General features: G+C 45.3%; 1 protein-coding gene across 3 annotated transcripts in view; it reads left to right on the top strand.

The window, feature by feature from the left end:
* whrna (whirlin a) overlaps positions 1 to 18,570 on the top strand; it is an 89,338-nt gene that overhangs the window by 54,575 nt on the left and 16,193 nt on the right. For 2 of the 3 annotated variants that reach the window (XM_035141469.2, XM_035141471.2), the window contains exons 4-6: positions 5,322 to 5,605; positions 8,172 to 8,208; positions 17,661 to 17,873. In XM_035141469.2, coding sequence (XP_034997360.2) covers positions 5,322 to 5,605; positions 8,172 to 8,208; positions 17,661 to 17,873 — 534 coding nt within the window. The remainder of the gene's footprint in view (positions 1 to 5,321; positions 5,606 to 8,171; positions 8,209 to 17,660; positions 17,874 to 18,570) is intronic. The other variant, XM_035141470.2, reaches the window with a different exon arrangement.

The raw sequence follows: 18,570 nt of genomic DNA on the forward strand, positions 1-18,570 counted from the left end.
GTGTAAATAGATCGACTCTAAGACGGAGAGAGACCTGTGGAAGGAGAAGGAACCTTTCCAGTGCAGAAGGAGCCAGAAAAAGCTGCTTCATTGTTCCTAATTAGCTTCAGGAGTCATCGGTCAGGAGCTGCCACTTCCTCCCTCCGTCTCCTCCTCTGTGTGTTCACCGGCGCTCGGCCCTGAGCTGTCTGACCCGCGCTGTTCATCACACTGATGGCGTCGCAGGAGGCTGGAGTTGGACCATTCCAAGGGAGCGTAATGGCCTGTCCGCTCGTCTCGTCCCGTCTGCTGTCACCGCCCCGCGGCGTCTCACACAGATGTCACAGCAACACTGGGCCGCGCTGGGGGAAATGATGGAAATGTGAAATCCGTCCGAGTGGCGGAGGTCACGAGAAGCTGCAGAGTTATTTATGATTGAGAGTCAACACCACCATGGATCATATTCCAAATACTAAGAGGGCGGATTCCAGTAAATAGCAACAGGAGGCAACATGAGTTATGGATTTCCAACTTGACATTGTTGTGCGAACACAGAATAAGATATTTCACATAAAGCCCATAATTTGTGGCAATTTGTCTTGTAATTAATTGTCTACGCTGCATGTTGTTGTAATTAAAGAGCCCGATATGCTCCACAGGAAGAAAAGACTTCAGTTTTATCAATAATAATGAATATTATGGGTTGTTAGCAGCGCCCAGGAAGACTCTAGCTTCACGACTTGTCTGTTATTACCATCACCTGCAGAAGATTCCTGCGGTAAAGTCCCAGAATGCCACTTTGATTTGTGTCACTTCCTCCATGGAATCTATTATTTCATTTGATTTGAAGATAAATCAGACTTCATCATCAGATACGGGACCAACTTTAAAAAATGACGACTCGTACAGTGGCTCTGTTTCTTGTCTAATTACCTCTCGCTTACGTTAGATTCACCGGTTGAGAGTTCACAGGTAACGTCAACGTGTCGTGAATCATCGGTGTCGCCGCTGTTATGCACAGTTTTATGCACTGATTTACAACAGCGGTTATGTTGCCTATACAATGATGCAGGTGCCATAAATAACATCCACCGCTGCACTTGAGTATAAAGGGAAGCTCGGTCCTCAGAGCCGCCGTGTTGCTGCGATCACACTTAACGGCAGAAAGAAAAGAGAGAGAGAGAGAGAGAGAGCTGGACGGAGCCAGATCTGAGTTTCAGGGGCAATTAGACCGAGCCGAAGAAGACGAGGGACACGATTCGTCACTTCTCACTTTGCCAAGAGATGCACTTTAATTTGCATTTAATCTGTCAACAAATGGACAGAATCCTTTTCAGAGGCAGCACCAGAGAGAGGGACTCATTGTTCGTGGTTTATTCCTTTCTTTTACTCTGTAACTTATATTCCAGAGTTTATTATAGCAGATTTTATATATTCGTAACGTGGCTCCAGCTGCACGATGAGTGTTCAGACTCACGTTCGTCTGTAATGTGACTCGGTGGAACCACGTTGGACTAACTGAGTTTCTAACTGAGTGAATGTGAGTGAAACTGTGGGAGGCGTGTGACTGCACTCTGCCGCCGCCCCTGCCTTGAACAATGCATTATCATTACAGCTCAGCAGCATTGATCAGAGCTTTAATCATAGACGCCACCGCCTTCGCTGGTTGTCGGCTAATTGCCCAGAATGCAGCGCTCCGACGGCGCCTCTGGGGCGGAGCAGAGACTGATCATGAAAGATGAAGTGCTCGGGACTCCGGACAGGGCCCGTCTCCTCTCAAATGGAGATATAACGAGGGAGAGGAGGAGGAGGAGGAGGAGGAGGAGGAGGAAGAGGAAGATGGTGGAGGTGATGACTGCAGGAGACGCAGCAGCAGCACCACCTTTTCTTCTCAGTCCCTAAAAAATATGCAAAAGAAAACACTAGGAATAAGTTGGGAGGGAGTTCATGCTCTGGAAACATTGAGCGATCTGTCCGGAGTCATTAGAATAACAAAGAAGTAATTCTGCAGCTTTCTCTCTTTCCTGCCTCTGTAATTAATAGTCCGGTTTTCAATGGGCCTCACGGGGTCGTAAAACTTCATCAACGTGTAATTAGAGTCAGAATCGAAGCTCTTTTCATTCGTCAAGTGCAACAGGTACAACAATAACCTGAGTCCATCCAGTTCTACTGAAACACGGTGGGGCGGCAAATTCATCAGTGCAGGAAATAATGTTCTAAAGATGTCAAATACCAGTTTTATATTCATATATCGTGTACTATTGTGACATTTATATAAATAAATAAACATCTTTCTGTAGTTATATACATGGTTGTGCAGCTTTTGAGTATAATACTGTTAAATGATTTCAATTCATATATCCTACAACAGGTACAATTTTACTTTAATATTCATATTTCTCCCTATATACTTATATCAGTGTCTATATATATATATATATAAAGTTTTTATCTTATGTTATTTATGTAACATGTCAGTCGGTCGGCTTCCATCTCTAAATCTTTATCCACATCTTCAATTTCTGCATAGAAACAACCTGAGAGGGGTTTTTTTTTAGAAACACCTTAATGTTACAGTAACTGCTTCTTCTTCTTCCATGTTGCACTTCATCCCGCTCTCTGTCGCCATAGCAACTAATGCACATTAGGTTTTGACTCCTCACAGCAGGAACAGCACACGTGTTACACGTATGACGAGCCAGCGCACACACACACACACAATACCTGCATCATGAATATGATTATTATGATCATATTATTGTTTTTTTACACCTGTGTGACATCTGTAGTAAAAAGCCTTTAACAACACTAAAGGACACTTTTAGGGGCAATAATCCAACACAAGTATCTCGTCAACCAGTGTCCACACCAGTTTGGGCAGATTTCCCCCCCCACATCTTTGCGAGCTCAGTGGTGTTGGACCTGGCGTCAGGGAGCGGATATCCTCAGATATTCTGTGGGGTTGAAGTCGGAGGCTTTCATCGGGCTGTTTAAAGATGTATAGAGATTCATCCCCAGGCCACTGCACATTTAAAGGTGAACGCCCCCCCCCCGGTCGGAGGATGTGAGCAGCCAAGTGTCAGACGGACATAAAAAACAATTTCCAGTCACTTTTTATAACCTTGTAACTTTATAACCACAACCCCCGTTTACAGCATGAAGGATTTAGGACTTCAGATATCTGGATTTTATGTTGAATTCGATGTTACACTTCTTTAAGGTTTTCCTTCATTGTGCCTCAGTTGTAAGGCACTTTGGGATAAAAGCACCAACTATTAAATGAGAACGTAAGTTATCAGGGAAATCAGCTCGAACCCTCCTGATGTGTCGGGTCAGAGAAACGGTAATTTACAACGTGAAGCTGCTTCATTCAGCGTTTCAACCTCTTTCAGTGTCTGCTTGTTTTGGAGAGCACTGACGGAATCCTACTCTACGAGCACGTACATGAATGTGAAGCGAATACCTTGGGTCAGAGGTCACCAAAGTTGGACTCCACGAAAAAGCCACGTTGCGATTTTGCCCCCCCATCGGAATCAAACACTCCTAAACATGATTAAAGCTCAGTTTGTTACCATCAAACCACAGCGGAGGTAATCGTCTGTTATCTTCCGTGTTCACTTCACAGCCTGCGACACTTCCGGGTGAAGCTGAGATCTGAGCTCGCACTGAACTGAGCTTCAAGGTTATCAGAGGCTGTGAAAAACCACAAGAAACAGAATATCGACTGTGTTGTGTAATGAAACCAGCTGGAACAAACAGCTTGTAATCTGTCTCTCATCCCCGAGGATTCCCCGCTCGTCCTGACACAGAAGTGTTTACCGCCGTGTTCGTCCTGGCGGCTGAGGGAGCTTGTTAGCGTTGATTGATTGACTGCAGCTTTGATTATGTGTCCCGTATATATGCGATTGAACGGACCTGCTAATTATTACCACACGCCGAGCCACTGGGGGGGGGGGCAGGTTCAGGTGCGGCTGAGCGTTAGCGGTGACGGATCTGATGTGGAGTCGCCCGCACGTCGTTGGAAAACACCCAATAAATGAAACGTACGAGGTTCCGAACGTCCTTGACGTCTGATTTGAATTGGCTGCCGCTCAGAGGGAGAATTTAAGTGACTGTCGGGTTTTTCTTGCTTCACCATATTAAAGTGGAATAAAACCCCAAAAAAGGGAGGAGGTGACATTCAGGCGCTAAACGCTACAGGAAGTGTAAATGCCACACAAATGAATTGATGATATCAGCGACTGTGTGCTGCTGAGTGGTCGTTAGCACCAGAAAAGTGCTGTATTAATGCCATTTAAAGGTGGGGGGGGGGGTGCTGTGATTAATTTACGACACAATTAGGTTAATAGTGTCAGTGTGTGAGGCAATAATGTGACCAAACTACCGGAGAGCGTTTCTCTGCCCAGAACATTTATTTACATTTCTGGGACTATTTGTTTTAACAGTTTCTGCTCCGTGACTTTCACTCTGCTGCTCTGATCCTCATCTTTCTGTTTAGGTCGTATTTTATAAGACATGATGTAAAGATACATGTACGGGTGGTTAGAGAGAAGGATGAAGAGAGAGAGGGATGAAGAGATAGAAGGGTGGATATATACAAAGTTAGATTCTTGGAATTAATGGATGGATTGATGGACTGATGGGCAGATGGATGGTTTGAGAGATGGATGAATGATGGAAGCAAGGATAGGGAGATTTCTGGAACTGATAAATATATAGACAGATAGATAGATAGATAGATAGATAGATAGATAGATAGATGGATAGATAGATAGACAGATGGACAGATAGAGAGATGGATGGATAGAGAGACAGATGGACAGATAGATAGATAGATATTAGCAGTCATTCTCACCTCTATCATTGACATTATGGTCAGAACGTGTTCTAGTCGTTGAACTCATGTAATTGAAATGAAGTCGCAGGAAACCCGACGAGCTGTTTGGTTCCAGCTTCGTGACGATGAGGTTCTCCGACACACCTCAGACAGCTGACCTCCTCCAAGGTGGGATTTAGTATGGATATAGTCATTATACTCTCTGCCGCTGCCTCCAGGCTCAGCCCCTCCATAGAATGAAATTACATATAAATGCGGTTTTTCAATTACATATTAAACAGCTCTGGTCTTGAACCTGTCAGGGAGCAGAGGAGACTTTAATCTTTGTGTAATTATTTCTGTTCTCTGTCTCGCCCGGGAGAGGCAGAGCTTTTAACCAGAAACCCCGCCGCCTTTTTTTTGTTATCGTGCTCTGATCCCTGATCGTCTTTATACACCTCCACCACCTCCATCCGTCACATCTCCTTTCTCTAACCCTCGATCCACGAACCCGTGCACGCGACAGCCTCTTCCCGCACCCCCCTCGGCGCCTCGCTCAGCCCCACCCGCCATGCCTTTCTGTTCCCTCCCCTCCCTGCAGGTGGGCGACCAGATCCTGGAGGTGAACGGCCGCAGCTTCCTGAGCATCCCGCACGACGAGGCCGTCAGGGTCCTGAAGTCGTCGCGGCACCTGATGATGACGGTGAAGGACGTGGGACGCCTGCCGCACGCCAGGACGGTGGTGGGGGAGACCAAGTGGATCGCCAGCTCGCAGATCGGGGAGAGTTCGGCCAACAGCAGCGTCGCAGGGTGAGTTTCATTCAGCCCCAAAAACATGCACCAAGTCCGGAAACTCCACATTTCTACTCTATCATATTATATTATGGCTCAAAAGTACGGTGGCCGACATGTTTTACACAAACACATCAATGAAAAACATGAATGCAAAAAGTGACAACACAACTAAAAACATCCACAACACAACGACAAGCCACAGAACTTAAACAAAACCACAACGGAAATGAGCGACAACGGATGTGGACAACAAGCCGAGTCAGTTACTTGAAAAGTAGAAATTAACGTTTCTCATTTTATTTTCAACATCCTATATTGCTCACTTTAGTTGTGGTTGTGTTACCGTTGTGTTGTGGCTTTTGTAGTTGTGTATCTTTTGCGGCTGTCACTCTTGTCGTTTCTTTTTGAGTTTTGTAGTTGTGTGGTGGTTTTTGTTGTTGCGTAGCCTTTGCAGTTGTGTTATGAGCTTTGCAGTTGTGTTGTGGCTCTAGCGTGTGTTTTACATCGAGGCTCTTGTGTGCGACATCTCGGTCGCTGTACAAAACCGAAGCTTGACCCTTTAATGCAGCTGGAAAAAAACGACTTCACAGAGATAACGAGTCGAACCCTCAGAACAACGTCTTCTCCCTCGTGGAGTAAAGTCGACGCCGCGGTCTTTAACCGTCTTATGTGATCAGATGTGTAGATGTGATCCCCGACAACCAAATTAAAGTCGGACGTAAACACCGGACTCATTTTTCTCATCAGCTCAAAAACACCCGAAGGAACAAACCGACGAGTCAGAGCCGGTGATTCTTCTTCTGAGTCTCTGAACCGAACGAGGCTTTAAAACCGTATTTAACATCAACAATCACGTTCTGCAGAATCCAGGAGAAAAAGCCCTGTCATGTTAGTATCGTGTTTCCTGCAGAGACGGAGTTTTATTTATGAAACAGAGCTGAAAAAGCAAAGGAGCAAGTCAAACTGGAACACGAACCAGAACCGACTCCGTGTCTGAAATAATCACTTTCTCTTCTCAGCCCGTGTCTTGAGCCTGTTCAGTGCATAGAGTTACACAACTTCCATGAATAAATGTCCACACATTCATAATTTGTGTCACTTTTTGCCAAATTTTAAGTAGTAATATGGAATACACACCGGGGGGGGGGTGGCAGGTGGAATCCCAGAGAAATCCAATTTTGTTCAAGGTAACAAATCCCATGATCCTTTGCTGCTCGACAACCTTATCAAACTAGGTAATTTATTGCTGCTTTGATCGATAGACCCCCCTAATGGCCGAGGGGAATTTAAAAATTCACTGAGAAAAGAGAATTAGCAGCTGAGATGCTCTTAAAAGTCAACAGGACAAATTGGGTTTGAATCCCTGGACAGGTCTGCGTGCTGAGTTCAAGGCGTCCTGCTGCAGACTCTGGTTTAATTATATATTTTTCATTATTTGTGGCCCCTGAAGGCAACACTCTGACTTGTAGCATCAACTGGATGGGTTTGGATTTAGAGCCTATTACTTCTTCGGATGTAAATTCATCCGGTGGAGTCGATTCACTCGGGCCGGAATATAAAAACAAAATGACGCACGTTTTGAAATACCTCCTTCTTCACCGAGTGTGTGTGCTGCTGTAAGTCGGTATCATGCATTTCAGTGTCCGAGCTTTAAATTAATTTAAAAAGCCTCGCTGGAAGAAACGCACATTTCACAGTCCGTGTGAAAGAAGAGCAGCGGTTTCCTCCGCATCATTAAAGACATGACGGAGATTTAAAATCTGAGAGATTCACTGCATCAATCAGCCTGTGATAAATGAGGAATGTGCTCAGAGAGATGAGAAGCCGCCAGTCAAGATATCTCCAATCCTCTTTTCCCTTCCAAGCTTCAGGCAGATCTAAAATATGAATAAGCTGTGGTGTATGTAAGTGCAAAGTGTAATCCAATCCAAACCTCTTACCTTCAACTGTAAAGTGGGATTGTCACGGGTCAGACGCAGGTCACATATAAGCCGTTTTCAGACGGGATCTCTGGAGAATTGAGTCCGGACATTCTCCGGAGGTTGTTTTTTCACACACGAGCGAAGCAGCAGGAGATTCTGTGGCTCGGACTCAACAGATTAGGAAAGCCCAGGAGCAGTAAGGTTTGAGGAGGTGCAGCAGGCAAAGGCACGAACCTAACGTAGTAATTCCACTGCAGAGATCAGGTGTCGCCCCTCATCACCAAAAGCTGTCCTAACATCTTCGTCCTCATCCTCTACGTGTGCAGCGTCGCTTTTCAGTCCTGAGATATTTGTATTCTTTTATGTTTTGTCATTTTTGGGCGTGTCGATTGTTAGAAACGTCGTCAACACGCCCACTCGCTTGTAGACGGTCTGCTGTATATTCTCATATTATTATTTTTTACTGGGCGACAGGAGAAACTCCAGAGAAAGTCCGGAGACGCATATTGTTCATGTACAGCAAAACACACAATACGAACGTTGCTGGAGTTTATAGGCTGGTCATGTGTCAGCGTATTAACTAGACAATAATTTGTGTATTTCCTTTATACATATATATTTTACGGTTTAACAACTGTTAAATTCGTTTGTGTCTGCAGGTTCTCAGTGGACCAAGGAGCCTCTGCAGCAGGAAAGGTGAGATTAACGACAACAGACACAATGGAAGTAACTCTGCCTGTTTTATTGTCAATGTTCGTCGTTGTGGTTACGTCGACGTCTCGGACACCGGATTCATCAAAGAGCTCATTGATAACTTTTGGGCTTCAGCTCTTTGAATCTAAGAATTGGCTGCTTTTCTCTGCTGAAGGAGAAAATCTGCACTGTAATTATACGTCAGTGAACAATGTGGTGCCCAGCTGGTGTTGTGGTTTCAGTTGCTCCTGACCGGACTGTCAAACCTTTCAGATATGCTAATGACTCCGGCCGACAGCAGAGGAAGCTGCTGCTGCAGTGATTTGAATTTTGGGGCGTAACACAGAGGTGCATCGGTTTGTTTTGTTCTGAGACGAGTCTCTTACGTCTCATATCGTCTGTGACTCTCAGGTGTGTGAGCTGACTGCAGAGATCTCTATTCAACATGATAATCTAAAGCCCCAGAGGAGATGGACTGTACGACCTTTATACCGATCGAGGCCAAGCAGGAGATTCCAGAGATACTATCTGCCAGAAATTTGAAGCTACCAAGCTAACCAATCAGCTTGGTAGCTTCACCTCGACGCGTAGTTACATTTTGGGGAAGTTGCACGTCAGGTACGGTGCAGATTCGATGCAGAAGCATGAATTGGGATTTAGTTTGGAGGATTAAAACTTGTAAGGAGCCGAGATGCTCGTGTGGACAGAGATAATGAAGATGTACGAGTGTGGATGTAGCCAAAGGTTTTTAAACACATCTTCAAAGACGGGCCTGTTACAGCTGTCACCAGCCAGCGCACTTCCATTGTCTTCACCGTTGACTTTGACTGTGACTTTGAAGCAGGCGGGAGCGCGTTGCAACGAGGAAGTAAGAGGAAGGAAGTTGGAAGAGACAGCAGCTGATGGCGAGGGAGACAGGGGAGGGGGGGTGTGATGGGAGGAAGGTGAAAGGGAGCGCTCGCTGTTCATTACGGAAGTTGCAACACACTGTAAAGGAAATCAGTGTGAATGAAGATGTAAGTGGGAGGCACTTTGAAAAGAAGGGAACACACATTTCCTCCAGAGTGGAAGCCAAAGAGGATTTAAAAGTAATTTAACGGCGTAGTTTTAAACCTGTTGGCCGCACAGCGGTGGCTGTGATTACCTGCCCTCTTTGGCAAAGGTGCCCTTTTCAGACACAGAAACTAAGATGGATTGTGTTGGGGGGGGGAACTTCTATCTAATCACAAACTGGGAGATAACAGAGTAATTCTGCAGGAATAAACCCAACATTGAGAAACGTTGCAGAGTTTTTCACTGCAGGACTGTTGCCAAATCCGTCCACTCACCGAAACAACTGCTTTCTATGTGCCACACTGACCAAAGAGGTCATTTATCACAGCCTCCCAGCACTGAGGAGGAATTGCGGTTAATTTTAAAGTTTCTACTACTTGGTCGAGTGCGACGTGCAACTTTTTTCTACCTTTTTAAAATATCATCTTGAAAATGAATTTGATGGTTCACTGACTTGGAATAAGGTGAATGTTTCTTCTTTTATTCCAACTCCCTCACCCTGAGTCTCTGTTCTCAGGGCAAGTTGCATCCATCAGTTCACGTCCTGTTGAGTTTCTGCTTTGAGTTTTATTTGTAATCCAGCTGCACCTTGAAGTCCATCCATGCATTTATGTATAAGGCTGATCCTTTAAGGGTTGCAGGGGGACTTGAGGCGGGGTCCAGCCTGGATGTATGCCAGCATATTGCAGGGGCAGCACACAGAGACAAACAACTATTCCCACCTATGGACAATCTAGAAAACCCCTTCAGATGTACAAAGTCCACACAGTCCGACTCCGACAGAGCTGACGTTCAATTCTGCTCGAAGTGAAAGTGAAAAATATGCGGCGGCACAACGACGCCATGCCTCTTCCACTCGACAGCAGAAACTAATTGCACGACCACAAGAGGGGAAAAGTAATTATATATAATTTAAAGGCATTTGACTTTAAGATCAATGCTGACATTTTTCTGTTGAGGACAGATTTCATTAAATTCTCCCACTAATGCTCGCACTGCGATACGAGTGGTGCCGGTCGGAGCTTTGCAGCTTCCACATCACGTGCATGGATAATATCATCTGTGGGTTTCTGCAGCACCTTGCAGCGTCGCATCGTCGCATCGTCGCAGCGTCGCAGCGTCGCAGCGTCGCAGCGTCGCAGGCTCTTGTGGCTGCGTGGTGCTCGTGTGTGAGGAGATGCCTCCGCTCTCCAGCAGCCGCCACTGTTCAGCCCCGAGAATTTATCACCCGCTGGTCACCTTCGTCCTCTCCGGGGATTTGCAGGACACTCGCCTCCCAATCCAGTCTCTTATCCGGTGTGTGTGTGTGTGCCCATAAATAATGTAAGTGCAGCTCTTTGTGATGAACTGTGAGCGGGGACACATTGCAGTGGTTGAGCTGGGACTGGATTTAACACTGTAAAGAGGCCACAGACTGGAAAGATGGTCAGAAATACTGGTCCTGCTGAAACTTCTCCTTTAAAACATTATTTGTTAAATCCGTGCAGATTCGGACCTGCACCATTTTTTATGGGGAATGCTTTGTTTGTTTGGCTTTTCCACTTAATTCCACAGTTCGGTGTGAAATCGAGGCGACGTGACAAAGGTCCCAATCCTCCCCTTTGATGTAGAAGCAATATGACTGGTGTGTGTCTCCAGATGCAACTGGGAAAATACCTCAAAACTGCATTTACAAAAACAGTTTGTGCATCAGAGCCACACATGCACACAATCAGCAGGAGTTGCACGCAAAGAAATAAGATCCAGAGATGCACAGATATCACGACATTTCCCATTTGTGATGACTGCAGAGAAACACATGTATTCTTACGTTCCTGCTGTTTGCTTCGATCCTCGTTGAGCCGAGGATCAATAACCTTTTGTAAGACACGCTCACAGAGAATCACTGTCATGAGCCTCAGCGCTTGTGTTTGTAAGATTTTCTTTCTTCTCTGATTTTCAAAGTGGCCAGCGTTTGATGTGTGAGAGTTTGTTTTTCAAATGAATTTCTATTCAGGAGAACAAATCACGAACCTCACAGGGTCTCTGCAGAACGCCCGTCGGGCTCTTTGATCTGTTGTTAAAGTCACATCCATGGAACTTTAATTAAACAATTTTAAAACTTTACCAGCGCATTTGCAGCAATTCGGCTGTTTAATTGAAAATAGCTCTAATTGCTTCTGGGAGGGGGGGTATTTATATATCAGTCATTAACACCGAGAGGGGGAATCAACTATTAACAACAGAATTCAAGTTGAATTTTTAATTAAAAGGGGAAAAAGTAAAGTTTGAACTTAAACTCTGGATTTGATTTCACCAGCTGCTTAAAGTTCTTACAAACAGAACAGACATTAAAACAACAAGGAAAAAGGTAATTTAATAAAAATACTTTATAGCAGTTAGCACTGTTGCATCACAGCAAGAAGGTTCTCGGTTTGAATCCCTGTACCTGTGTGGCTTTTCTGTCCTCCTCTGTCCATTTGTGGCAGCGTCGATATCTGTAAACTATCGTTCTCTGTCCGCTGCATCGTTTCATTCCTCCGGCTCATGTGGTGCTTCTGTTTGGCGACTGTTATTAAAGTGTCAGCTGAAGGATATTCTTGGAATCACGCTGTGTGTCCATTTCAAACCCTTTGTCCTACAGACTGACCTCGATGAAGCCTTTGGATGTAAACTCTGTAGTTTAATGCGTTTCCACATGAGAAGCTTGTTGTTGCTGCCGTAACTATCGACCCTTGTAGTTCTGAGCGATGGTGTCGAGCCTGAACTCACATTTTGTCATTTCGTCAGAATCTTGAGTTTGTGGTTCAGTTTTTTTAGTTGTGTTACCATGGAGATACCTCTGATACCACATACTAAATTGTGTGGTTATTTCTTAATTCTTCCTACACAAAATGCAGAATGCGTAAAAAGATCCGTGCGTCTTCTGACATGAACATACAGACCTGAAATGTGTCTCAATTCAGCGGCTGCTTTTAAAAGCAGATTCCCTCACAGCTCGACTGTCCCATTTACAAATGTTCCTTTGAAACTCATCCTTTCGTTCCCCCGAACAACAACAAAGGCTCCGACGGCTGGATTCATTGCTTTTCATTGACAAACTGTTTTCTTTTAAATGTTCCTAACTCATCCAAACAGCTAATGGCACCAAGGGGCTTTAAAACTCTCCGGCTGGACGACAGCGTTAAGGACGAGCTGCTGACGTAAATCGCAGAAAATGCTTACGTTGACCAGACCGCCTCTGAACTGGCACGCAGCTAAAGTTATCTCACTGTAGGGGAAAGAAATCGGCCTCGTCCGACCTCAACCCCTTTGGCACTGCATGCGATGGAATACCGATTTTTTTTAGATGCTGTTTATAATAAAAAGACGTAACCCTGTTTTGTTGCAGCCATCGCTCAACACCGGAGCAGCTTTATCAGAAGAGATCTCTCAGAAACCAAGGTGGAGGAAATAAAGAAATGTGCAAGCTCAGAACGAGCCAGGACATCTAAAGGACGAGCGGGGGGGGGATTGTCTGCTGCATCGTGCTTGTGTTCGACGTGCATCTACTGTATGATACTGTGTGTGTGTGTGTGTGTGTGTGTGGGAGAGACACACACACAGACACAACAGAAAAGCAGAGCGAGGGCATTAAGTTGGACAGATATGTAGCAGCAGGGCTTTAGGGCTCGACAGTGGGGGAGATAATTCACGTCCCTGCAGCTCCTCCACATGAGACGCACAGAGTGGACACACACCGGGAACCTCACACTGTGTCAACACGTCCTCGACATAAATATTAATCTCTCTCTGAACGATGTGACTGTGCCGCTTAAACAAGCAGCGGAGGTTTGTGTTCATCTCGTGATTTTCTGCATCCTCCTGTCACCTCTCGGCCGACTGGTGCCTGTGGACACACACACACACACACACACACACACACACACACACACACACACACACACACACACACACTTACACAATTACACAATCACGCCCCTCCTCCCTCCCTCCATCCTGCAATTGCAGCCCCAAAGGCCAAACCCGGACCACTAAGCTAATTAATGAAGCAAAGGTCACACGGTAACTCCCAATCATCCATTGTGCTCTACAACGAGTGAATGTCGTTTGAGAGACGACAAATTGTGTTACTGCCAATAACAAAGGTAAATATTGCTTCTGTCTGACAAACACGGTTTATTTATAACTCCGTCAAGCAGGTTATGTCTGTGGTTGTTAGTTTGTCGGTCAGTTGGCAAGATGATGCACAGACTGCACCCGATGGATCACTACAGAACTCGGTGGAAGGATGTGGTTTGGTACAGGAAAGGAAAGAGTGGAAGAGAAACAATGACATCCATGTTTGCATACGAGGGCACTTGAAGTAATCACACACATGGATGCTTGAAATGCTCCTTGTGAAACCAGAAAGCAATTAAAAGATGAACTCCTTCAAAAAGGAGAAAACAGCTGCTGCACCAGACTGAAAACTTCAAGCTGAAGCGTAGGATGTTCTACATTCAAAGAAAATCCCTTTTAGATATCCAGCAAACATGATTCTCAAAGAGTCTTCGGCATTTCAACCAAGAATCCACCTGCTAGCACACATGTTTCCAGAGGTTTTACTAAACAGCACGAGCAATAAAGAACCAAAACATCCTGCATTACATCGAAAGGTTGAGGCTGCGTTAAAGAAAATATACAGAGTGTCAGTCATAGCTGTGTGTGTGTGTGTGTGTGTTTGTGTACACACACGGAGGGATTTTCACCAATCATGGTGGGAAGATTATAGAGCTTTAACTTTTGGAGCTGCACTTCCTCCGCAGTGATGCACACTGATGGAACCAATAAAACTGCAGCAACCGTCCAAACCCTGCAAACACACACACACACACACACACACACACACACACACACACACACACACACACACACACACACACCCTTCAGAGTAAACAAAGAGAAGAAAGCACGTCAGCTGTTGCAGAGAGCTGAGGAGCAGTATAAATACTTTATAAAAATTTATGACAGTGAGTGTGATGACGATTTATGAAGCCTGTGAAAGTTTAGTGTCTAAAGAGACGTTGGTCCACGTCCCCCGAGCAGCAGCAGCAGCAGCAGCAGCTTTGTCACTTTAACAAGATGAGTGTTTGGTCTGGTTCAGACTTTCCTGAGTCTTCAAACTCCAATGTTGTCATTTCAGTTCATATTTTATTTTGAAAACTAAATTTGGTCCAAAGTGGGCCACAGTAAACGTCCTGGTTCCTCCTCCTCCTCTGTAACTCCAGTTTCCAGCCATGATGGTTTTGTTAGTCTGGGATCAGTTGACTCACCACTATGAGGGATTGCGATGAAATATATGTTTGCACGCATCGAAACTTTGTGTAGCAAATCAAATGTTGTGCAGAGGTTGTCCTTTTTGTGTTTGTTAATGAAATATTGAATTATTAATATCTAAAATATTTAATTTATGTGCCAGCGTCCTTGACATTTATTCCCTCTATGCAGAAGGAGAAGTGAGTGAACCACCTGATCCCTCTGTTGTCAGAGATGAGCTCTCGTTTCTTCACCTTGACGAGCGGCGTCGTGTCTCGTAATGTTTGAGGTAACCTGCCGGCGTCATCGTGCACCGAGCCAGTGGAGCAGTGAATGTGTCTGTGGTTGGAATGTGTAAGTCAGTGGTTCTGAACAACACGACAGATGTGTTCCTCCTCAGGTCCCAATATCAAGATCTGCCCAGTGAGGTTAAACCCAATCTGTGCCTCAATCCATTTTTTACAGCATTTGTTCGGCTTCTTTTTTCCTCTTGTGATTTTTCCACAATCCTGTTTTTATATTTTCTGAGAAAAGGGCTTAAGCTGCGAACGCAGGCCGAGAGCAGGGAGGCGAGAAATAAAAAGGGGAAACTTCACTTTGGCGAGAAAGATTAGAAACAAACACACAAAGACCCTCTGGGCACTTTGTGTGATTAGTGTTGCACCGGTCTGTTCAGGTGCCTCAGCATTTGTTGATGACTCATTATCTGAATCATTATCAGTGTAGCACAGGGCACAAAGCAGAAATACGTGGAGAATATGTTTCACTTTGCACAATAAACATGAGGCTGTAAAATAAGACTAGTCGGAATAAGACGCTGGCGTGTAAACAACATTTTCTGACGACCTTAACCCGAATAAGGTCATATTTGGAATAAGAAATAATCAATGTAATCACATTATACAATCCGACATACGACGGTTTCCAACTGCTTGACGACACGTGACCTGGGTTTGAGTGTAAACAAGTGGAAAACCATAATCTATGTCTATGCTCTGAAACATGTAAACAGGAAAACGTCAACACATGAAGCAACTCGTGTAAACATCACAATTAAAATCGTGTCTTATTCAGAATAAGGTGGAATACTGTCGTCTGGTGTTGTGAGGAACAATATGTGACTTCACTGAAGGAGCAGCACCAGTGTGTGTGACCCTCAGGGCAGCAGAGGGAAGCAGGTCCGTGTGTTCCAGGAGTTAAAGCTGAGGCTAATGGAAGTGTAAGTCAACACAACACAGGGGAGAACAGCTTTCTATCTATTGGGAAAAACGCCTTTTTAACTTCATCTCAGCTTCTGTTTGGTTAAATCGAGTCAAGCCGTGGCAGAGATAGAGCTCGTGACATTTCCAGGTCCGAACGCGGCCGGTTTTTTGATTCGGCTTTATCTGGTTTGCTCTTTATCGATTGGATGTCGACGGCCGTGGCTGTTGTTTGTCGGTGGCCGGGATAAAAGGGCCAATCAGTTTATCTGGTATTTGAAAAACTGAACTCCTGAACTCCGAGCTTTTGGCCGAGTTCAACATCTGGAATCGGCAAAATCCTGGTGCTACAGTGAAACGGCCTCCGCTCGTCTTCAGACCTCATTAGCAGGAGGCTGCAGGTGTTCCTCTCCAGTTGAGTGACGACCGATTTCATTAACTCCCTCAAGTGTCAATCTGCCCTCTAATATGACAGCGAGAGACAGAGCGACCAGCTCACGTGCCCGGTGCCCCCCCCACACGGATGCATCGGAGAAACTCTCCTGGAAGGAACTGGGGCGATTAGGATGCGAGCTGGGTAGCACCACAGTTCACCTTGGGCATCTAACAGCTGGAACAACTACCGTCGATAATGCAGTCGGACGAGGGCCACGACGAAGAGCTGAGGACGAGGTGAAGGCTAAGAGCGGAGGCGGGGGTGAGGAAGACGACGCCGGGGCCTCTTTCTTCCTCCTGTTTCCACTTCTCGTGAACGCAGGCAGACACGGAGCCCCCGCAGCGGTGACTTTGAAGCGGTGCCTTTGATTAAGGAGTTAATTAGAGACGAGCGGCGTGCTAACGAGCAGATAAACGAGAGGAGCGAGGGAAGAGAAAGGATCAAATGTGGAGAGAGGAAGTGATATTGACACTTTCTGAAGAGTCGTTCGTGTGATTCGGCAAAGAAACAAAAACCTCCGACATGTGTGAACGGTTTGTTTTTTCCTGCTGCACGATGTGGTGTCGGCGCCGCTCGGCACTAATGATGACGGGTGAAGGTGCGGCAGCAGGAAGAAGCCCGATCACTTATACACCTGGGATTAAAAGACTGATGCTTGGTTCACTGCATGTGGGCGTAATTTATGATCCTGTTGTGTTTCTGTCCACTTTCCTTTGTCTCCACCCTCCACCCTCCGCCCCCGGCTCCCCCTCCACCTCTGGGCCTTGTCTCAAACTGGACACTGCACCTCTGCACCTGAGTTAGTGTCTGTCCAGATGTTCCCCTTGCCAACTAATCTTGGACCTTACGGGCAAAAGCAAATTGCTGTTTCGATCGGGAGTCGGAAATAACTCAATAAAAAGAAAACACAAGTACAACCAACTATATAGAACTTTAATATAGAGAATGAATGTTTGTTTGAAATATGAACACAGATGCACATCTTTTCCGCATCGTTTTTTCTGTAAAATAAAGATGAGAAATTCGGATACAAATATGCATTCGAAAGGTCAAATCGGACGTTGTTATTGGCCGACTGATAAATCTTACAGGCTCTGGTAAATATGGAATATTTCAAATCAAATCAAATGTCAACTTTTATTCGTATATATCCATCACAACGTGTTCCGCTGTCTCCTGTATGTGGAAATTAAATGTGCGAACCTTCCTCTTCCTCCTGTTATCCATCTCTTATTCCCCTCTTCATCCTCTTCTCGTTTTGAATCCCTCCTTCCCACCATCATCCTCACTTTCCCTCGTCTAAAACATCATCTTATACCGCCGCTGCAGCTCCTCTCCCTCGCCTGCTCTCGACCTCTTCACGTTATTCCTCTCTTCATCACGTCCTAAAAAGAAACCTCGTAAATAAGAAATCTGAATCAGCAGTAAAAGTCCCTTAACGTCTCCGTCTCTTGTCTTTTTTTCTGTCCTGGTCTCCCGTCTTTCGTCAGCCCGGGTTTTATAAGGGCGTGGCGGGCTCGCAGGTGACCCTGTCCAGCCTGGTGAACCAGTCCCGGGCCATGCTGGAGGAGCAGGCGCGCCACCTGCTGACGGAGGTGGAGCGGCAGACCATGGTGTACTACGTGGAGGAGTACCGGGACGGGCACATCGGCGCCGAGCAGCTGGTCATGGCGTTGTTCGAGCTCCTCAACACTCACGCCAAAGTAAGAAGTTTGCCCGAGACAGAAAAAGGAGGATGAGGGAATTGATTTTTCTTTGCAGGAATCTGTGTGTGTACAGTTTGTGTGCGTGTGATTTGCTTCGAGCTCTGAATTGATGATTCTCGAGTCTTTCTGTCGATTGCTCACAGTTGGGTTTTGTTTTTCCTTCCGCCTCAGCCGCCTGAAAGTCTCTCGGTCTGTCTGCTGTAGTTCACCTTATAAAAAGACAATAAATCCAAAGCTTTTTATTTTCCAGTTTCTCAGGATCACAGCTGGCTCGAACAGGATTTACTGTTCCTGGTTTAGTTCGGCAGTAGTTCATCTAAAATCAGAGTTGGATCAGGATCATTTAAATTTATTTTGTGTCATTTAAATTTAGATCCTTCCAACCTACTCCGTTTAATGAGTCAAACCAAAGTTGTTCTTCAAGTCACCATAAAACACAGAACGCATGGTTCTGCAGATTTATGACAAAAGGTCATAAATAGAACCATCCCCACTTCTTCTGTTAACTGTCGCACTTCTAAAGAGAAAAGAAAAATATGTTAAACTGTTTCTCACACAAAAGGAGTTTGATGATGAGGTTGTAAAGTTTAAACTGCCTCGTTTCTCCTCTTTGAAGAACAACTGTTATGATCGAGGAAAATGAGATTCAAATAGAGAACTCTGAAAAGCAGTGATAGTGTCTCGGACGTTATTT

The sequence above is a fragment of the Hippoglossus stenolepis genome, chromosome 18 (assembly GCF_022539355.2).
Source record: "Hippoglossus stenolepis isolate QCI-W04-F060 chromosome 18, HSTE1.2, whole genome shotgun sequence".
NCBI lineage: Eukaryota > Metazoa > Chordata > Actinopteri > Pleuronectiformes > Pleuronectidae > Hippoglossus > Hippoglossus stenolepis.